Source organism: Octopus bimaculoides, chromosome 25 (genome assembly GCF_001194135.2).
Source record: "Octopus bimaculoides isolate UCB-OBI-ISO-001 chromosome 25, ASM119413v2, whole genome shotgun sequence".
NCBI lineage: Eukaryota > Metazoa > Mollusca > Cephalopoda > Octopoda > Octopodidae > Octopus > Octopus bimaculoides.
In genome coordinates, this window is record NC_069005.1 from 22,446,635 (window position 1) to 22,454,342 (window position 7,708).

At 35.1% G+C, this 7,708-nt stretch overlaps 1 protein-coding gene across 8 annotated transcripts in view; it reads right to left on the bottom strand.

The window, feature by feature from the left end:
* LOC106882575 (striatin-3) overlaps positions 1 to 7,708 on the bottom strand; it is a 263,926-nt gene that overhangs the window by 56,061 nt on the left and 200,157 nt on the right. For all 8 annotated transcript variants that reach the window (XM_052976853.1, XM_052976854.1, XM_052976855.1 and 5 more), the window contains 3 exons: positions 6,278 to 6,409; positions 4,278 to 4,350; positions 353 to 500 (listed from right to left, as the gene is read on the bottom strand). In XM_052976853.1, coding sequence (XP_052832813.1) covers positions 353 to 500; positions 4,278 to 4,350; positions 6,278 to 6,409 — 353 coding nt within the window. The remainder of the gene's footprint in view (positions 1 to 352; positions 501 to 4,277; positions 4,351 to 6,277; positions 6,410 to 7,708) is intronic.

Genomic DNA, 7,708 nt, shown 5'->3' on the forward strand with positions numbered 1-7,708 from the left:
AAAAGACACCATTTCGAGCGTGGCCGTTTTCGTGCGGGTGACACGTAAAAGCACCCACTACACTCTCTGAGTGGTTGGCGTTAGGAAGGGCATCCAGCTGTAGAAACTCTGCCAAATCAGACTGGAGCCTGGTGTTGCCATCCGGTTTCACCAGTCCTCAGTCAAATCGTCCAACCCATGCTAGCATGGAAAGCGGACGTTAAACGATGATATAAATGTAACTTATATACAAAAATACATTGCATGTATAAATATTAAACACTAACACACACACACACACACATACATACACAAATAAACAAAATATTGAGTTGGGAGGTGAATCTTTAGGTGAATTATGTATGATATTTACCCCATTCTGTGCCATCTCCTTGGCTGCGAGCTTCGCCAGCACCTTCACCGCTCTCAGACACTAAAAAATCAAACTCTGCAAGTGCTTCTTCAGTTTCTGGGTTTGCTAATACATCTTCCATGCCAGCCATGCTCTCATTTCCAATGCTCTGTAGAACATAACAAAAAAAATTTAAAAATTAAAAATATTAAAAAAATAATGATAATAAATTAAAATAAAAACAATAATAATGAATAAAAATAAAAACACTAACAATAATAATGATAAATTAAAATAAAAACAATATCACAAAGTTTAAGATTAGTCAAGAAGTAGTGAATATATAGAATTGTATTATCCTATAAACTGCGCAGTTTCAAATAAATTTGAGATTTCTCTCAGTATTTAGCTAAGGGTTTTGACCCAATACCAGGTATTGGAACAAAAGTTGGCTAAGCCTGATACATTAAAAAAATTACAAATAAAAACCTACAAAAGCAGATATTATTCAGTCTCATATTGTGACTTTATAGTGTTTCTTTGGAACTATACACCCATTTTATGTCAGGCCAGATAAAATATAGAATAAAAAAAAAAGAAGAAAGATCTGCTGCTAGTAATTATATAAGCCAATAATCAGGCCTTTGGTGACTGAACTGGTAACACCTCCCTAGGGTTTCACCCATGCATATGAACAATGATGGACATTCTATCAGAACCAAAAAAAAAAAACTATATTTGGTGACAGGGGGAATTAACTCAATACGGAGTCAACAGCCATCCATCAAACTACAAAAGGTTTTGAGTTTAGCATTAATGACTCTTTTGGCAACCTTTGCACCTGGTGGTCCCTCAGTCATACTAGCTTTGCCTTTCCTCTGACCAAGTGGGGACCTGTGTGACGGAAGCCTCTTGATAAGTGTGAGAACCACCAAGGTGGTTAAAATCAGTCACGACGAAGATTATCATTTCTTCTGCATTGTTGGAAATGATAGACATATGCCATTACTTAAACTCTCAAGTTGTTTGAATTCTATTCTAAAATATTTGTAATCCTATCAAAAAAAGCCACACAGTATGTCCCATTTCTTGGACAGTAGCTTAATTCTGCTGTTTGAGATATTAATATCCTTACATTTACTTTTAGTTTTTTTTTTGTTTTTTTTTTTGGAAACCATGTTACCAATTATATGAACATCACATGTGTCAATACATTTATGCAGCATTACAAATGATTACTTTTCAAGAACTTGGCCACTAAATCAGGTTTCCTGGGCAATACCAAGTATTCCGTTAGAGGGGACAAGGTATTGTCCACATCAGTATCTTATCCTCCAAGGAAAAGAGTCGCTTCCTCTGTACCCCTAACTTGTTTCTGAAGTAGAAAATGCACAGATAGTCAGCTACTAGACCAACAGAGTAGAGAAACCTCAGCTGATTATCAGACCAAACATGTACCCAGTTGACCAGCTATCAAGGAATATGTGTCCACTCAGTCAGCTCTCATTGCAGATGTGTCATAACTGGACAGTTATCAGGTAACCATTTGGTATTTATCAGTCTACTGATGGTTAAAAACTGAAAATATCATGGCTATAAAGAAGAACATAAACTTGAAAGTATCCAGAAAACGAAGGAAATATTTGCATTATAAAGTAGAATATGTCCAAACTATAAAACAGACTATAACCAGTTGGAAATCAACAAGTGTTTAACTAGCAGCAACACTACAAAAATCAAACCACAATTTGAAAGTGGCTTATTCTTTACTTTTCAGATTATGAATGACAAGTGAACATATCTAATTGGTCAATTATTGAGCAAAGGTCCAGTTAGTTGCCAGTAACAAGGCTATACAAAACTGGTCAAACTATTGGTCAGCTATGTGGCTACATAACTTTGTTAGCTATCAAATCATGGAATAAACATAAAAATGCCTAGATGATCAAAATGTCTAGCTTAGTTATCTGATAAAGTAATGAAAGTCTCCAGTTGGCCAACCAGTCTTGTAATAGGTATGTCAAACTAACAATTACTGTCAGAGTGCTATATAAACAAATATTAGATAGGTTAACTAGATATTTTAGTATGGTCCAATAGATAATGTACTGAACTCCAGTACAAAAGGAACCAAATTGAATTCCAGTTAGAAAATAAAAAATTTCCCAGCTCACCTTGTTCTACAATTAGAGTTCTTACGTATAAATAGGTAAATATTGGACAATTACTGCTGAGTGTTAGCATGGCCTAGTCAATAGCAGATATGGAAATTTGAGTAATGGTTAAACAGTAGAATTTAGACAACTAGAAAATTAGGTTCAAGCCCAGGTACCAGCAGAGACTGTTGCTTTATTTTTTAACTTTTCCATCCAATTAAATACAATTATAATTTAGTTAATTCGAATTCAATCCCTTATTACAATTTTTGATGTTTAATAGTTCAATCTGCCAGAGAGAGAGAGGGAGGGAGAGAGAGATTCATCTTAGATCACAATAACAAGAACCAGTTTTTGTTATAGTTGTTGCCTAGCCTGATCCAGCAAAAGCTTTATATAAAGACATTCCAGTCATGACCATCCTATCTTTTATTTAGAAAGTGTATCTGGAATTGCTTTATCTCACATGTCCTTTTTTTTTAATACAGTTGGAGAGAATTTGAAGATTTTACTGCCATATCTGGAAGGGTGGTTGCTGCCACATCTAAAAGATTGGTTAGCATACAGTCAACCTATTCTTGGCAAGCTGCTTGATCTTGCAGACACTGCCTGATCAGCTTGTCGAGTTCCAATGATACACCAAGGGGGTGGAGTGCTAAATTTAGATTTGGTGAGGCTCTAATCTATAATATGCATTAAGGCTTCTTGATAAAAAAAAAATTATACCAGATGGTTTTATAAATAAGGAAAACATACTCCTTTTAATTATTTTGAGATGTCTGTAGATTTGTAAGGCTGAAAGATATAAAGTGTTTAGCACTGCTGGGGGTGGGGGGAACGACTCCCAGCTCAATCTACATACAGTTGAAAGATCTCAATTTTAATCAAAGGCGTTTTTATATATTTGTCATTTCATTCAAGCAATGGACTTGAGGTTGTGGATGAAGCAGTGAACTTACTAAGCAGCACTACTGGTGCGTTTGCAGTAATGGTAATAAAAAGAAATATTTAAGCAATATTTTATTCATGTTTCTAAATGAAATTGTCATTTATCAATTGTTTTTAACCGTCTTCTTAGACATTATAAACTATTCTCTTCCTCCCACACACAGACACAGATGATAACATATTCAGTCATATGTGACAGGGAAGAGCTATTTTAAAACAGATGCAGATTGCAAGGATTGCTAGACTTTACCAGTCATACAACACTGACTATTAATGGAGCTGTTGTGACACCAATAAACCAATTGCAATTAGTGTAACACCACCAAGCCAGTCAGAGTGAGTGTAACACTAGTCAACCAATCAGGAAGAGTATAACCCCAGTAAGCTAGTTGCATGGGTGTAACTTCAGTTAGTCCATTGGCATGACTGTAACACCAGTTAGCCACTTAAAGTGAATGTAACATGAGTTAAACAGTCAATATGAGTTTAACAGCAGTTAGCCAGTAGGTATGAGTGTAACAACAACAAGCAAATGGGAGTGAGTGGAACTCCAATTAGCCAGTGTGGGTGAGTGTAACACCTGTTAGCCAGCCGTTTCAACTAACACCGAAGGCAGAACATCAAAATGTCCATAAATTTTCACAACAGAAGATAATTATAAGACATTATTTCTTCATGTCATACAACATTACTTAAAATCACTTCAAAACTAATTAAAGGAACAAACAATTAAAACAAATGAACAAAATTAACTAGTTTTCAACAAGAGAGAAAATCTTTGCTTGTTTTTTGCTTTTCGTTTTTTTTAAAAGATTTTTCTTCATTCTGAAAATGTATCGGACCTTAAACTTCCTCTGTTTTTCTGCTCTTTCTTCAGATTCATCATCAGCAGAAATGCCATCTTCATTCTCATCACTGGAAGTAAAAAGTAAAGAAACAAAAGTTAATGGAAAGATATATAAATAAAAAAATTAAAAAAAGAAAGATAAATAGTGGGAAAATGGTGGGGAAATTCACAGTGAGACAGTGGGAGAGGAAATAGTCCCCTTTTATTGCACACATAAGATAGGAACACAGAAGAGGGGTAGGATACACCAGTGCAGAGTGTGATGGGAGACACTACTGCACTCTGTTGGTGTATTTTCACTTCCCCTCTCAATTCCTATCACTGTATATACACTCACTTGCTGTCATAACAGTTTCAACATAGAACAAAATCCAAAGAAAATGATAATCTTAGTCAACAAAAATTAATCCAAAGAGTTTGGAGAGTTGATTTGACGTGTGTATGGGTTACAGATGTGGTTTTGGATGAAAGTGAGTATATCTATCTACTGTCTATACACACACACACACACACTATATTATTGACCAGCTTGTAGAAAACAATAAAACATTTACTGGTGGTGGGACTCTATACATTTAGTAGAGTATAATTTACTGATAATACTGAAATGACTGGGACTTCAAGTTCTGCCTTAACAGCCTGTTCAAATTGAAAGGCCAGAAGTTCAGGCTTAAAGTCAGCTCCACTTGACTAAGACAGTGTCTGCTACTGAGGAGATAAAATCATGCAGAAACACCCTCTGAGTTCACTGATGTTGTTTGGAGCTCAGTTTGATGTTTTCACACGAAATGAATACGGAGAGAAATTTTTCTCCTAGACAAAATCCTACAGCAAATACCTCTCAAATTCTAGCGTGCAGAAACATGATGAAATTAATATACACATCTTTGTTCATGTTCATTCATTTTACATCTGCTAGTATGGGTAAGATAAGTCAGTGAGGTATTGTTTTACTTCCTGATGCTAACCATTACAGGTCTTTCAAGTAAGGAGTTTCTCTCTTATTTTAACATGGTTTTGGAGACATAAAGTCAGCAAGCAATTTTCGTTGACAAAAGAAATGCTTTCAGATGAGAACTGGTATGTGGAAACTGAGAAGAAGCCTATTGTCTTAGAGTACATGGCATTCCACATCTTCATTAATACCCTCTTAGCAAAAATTGGGTGGAAGAAAAAGTGTCTTTCTTTGCAGTCTTCAGTTGAAAGTCTCATAGTTTCAACCGGCACTGTGTAAAGAACAATGGAATGGAAAACTACCTCACTTAGAAAATGAGTAAGAGTTGGAGACGCTACTATGTACCAAATTTCCTTCACAAAAGATTGGTAGTTGAATATAAAGAAAAAAAGAGCTTTCTTCTCAAAAGATGAAGACACTAACTTCGACAAAAATTATAATTTTATTAGTCACTACTTGTTCATTAATTTCTAGTTAACAGCAATAGTGTAAATGATTGAAATGAAGTGGAATAGTTTAATTAGCATTTTTGATATCCATTCAAAGATAGCAGTACAACAGAGGCAGACCATAAACATCATATGCAGTTACCTAATACACCTTGAAATGAAAGAATACTGTTTGTCTGGTGAGAGAGAATAGTGGGTAGATCAGTGGTTCTCAACCATCTTTTGTCGGTGGACCCCTCCGATTCCTATTTTATTCGGGTGGATCCTAAAAGCCATTCAATGTTTAAAAAAATTCTCTTACGTTTTTATAATGAAATATCATTAACAACTGTGTTAAAAACAATCGTTAAACTATTTTGTGTATTGTACAAGTATAAGCAATTTGTTGCATATAAATTTTAATATCAAAATCTTATATACAGACCCCCAAAGGTTCATAAGGACCTTGGTTGAGAACCACTGGTTTAGATAAAAGAGCTAGCTAAGCAATTTAGAGAGAGAGAGAGAGAGAGAGAGAGAGAGAGAGAGAGAGAGAGAGAGAGAGAGAGAGAGAGAGAGAGAGAGAGACTCATGTTCATTTGGGTACAGTACCTTAAATTGTCGTCTTCAATTTCCACAACATTATCTGTAGACAGGAAGTCAAGTGTGGCTAACACAGACACTTCACTTTCTAAAAGTGAATTCTCTACAAGGGAGGCAGATGACCTTACTTTGGATGGTGGCCTGCAGAAAAAGAAAAAAAAGAGAAAAAAAGTAAACATGTGCAACCTTTAACCCTTTTGATACCAACCCGCCTGAAACCACCTCTGGCTCTGTAGTACAAATGTCTTGTTTTCAAAATAAAGTTCTGAATTAAAATCTTCCACCAAACCTTAGTCACAATTTATGTTCCTAACACTAGCTTAATGATAACTAAGTTATTTTATTAAATTCTTTGTAATATTTATAATTAATTGAAAGAAACACAGAGCATCTCTCCAGAAATATGGTAACAAAAGGGTTTAGACATTTATATTAAGCCATACAAAATATAGTTTTCTTAACCAAAGTGCATTTCATTGGCAGTTTTTCAGCATGTTATAAAAGTGCAATTTTCAGCAGCCGTTGTAAAAGTGGTCTTCCAGCAGCTTCATAAAAGTGCACATTTTCAGTAACTGCATTAAAACTGCAATTTTCTGAACAACCATTGCAAAACATTTTTTCTTTTTTTGCTTGCAGTTGTTATTTAAGCAACCCTTTCAACAGTCATTGTAAAGCACAGTTTTCCAGCAGTTACTTTTATAGAGAACAGATTTTAATAGCAATTTTTTTTATCAGCACAGTGCTTAATGTTTTGAAGCTCCATACCAACTACAGCCATGTAACCTAAAAGATCTACATACAACAGCAGTAGCAGCCACCACCACGGGAGACGTATATATACAGCACTACCACCATGACCACCAACAGTTACATGGAAGACATACAATAGATAAGCTAACAAGAGGGTCACTGCACAGTCACTCAACATGCTAGAAACAGTAGCTAAACTTCCCTTACAGCAAAGGGTACACTAGACAATGTAGTCCTAGATATACAAAAACACAGAAAAGTTACAGTTGAAACATATTTAATCATAAACTTGAGAAAACCATGGTTGACCAGGTCCAAAATAATAAAGTATGAGAAACATTGTTTGAATGTTTCCCAACATTCATATTTTTACTGTATCAAGAACCAATTAAGAGCAGGTAAAACAACACCAACAAGAAAGGAAACTTATCACCAGTCAAAAAAAGACTGTTCTCTATGGCAAACAGCCAAAATTTAATCACAAGAAGGTTGAGAAAAAATAGTAAAGACAATCCTTTGTAGTATGATGAAATTTTGGTGAAAATAGAGACAGAAGTCATGAAATTATTACTCATCTCTGGTTGATTGTCATGAAATTTCATAACTGATCTGCTAATATAAAGGTATGCAAGTATTTTGAAAATATCTCACAGGGTGACAAACCTGCCCTGCGTAATTACAAACAGCCCT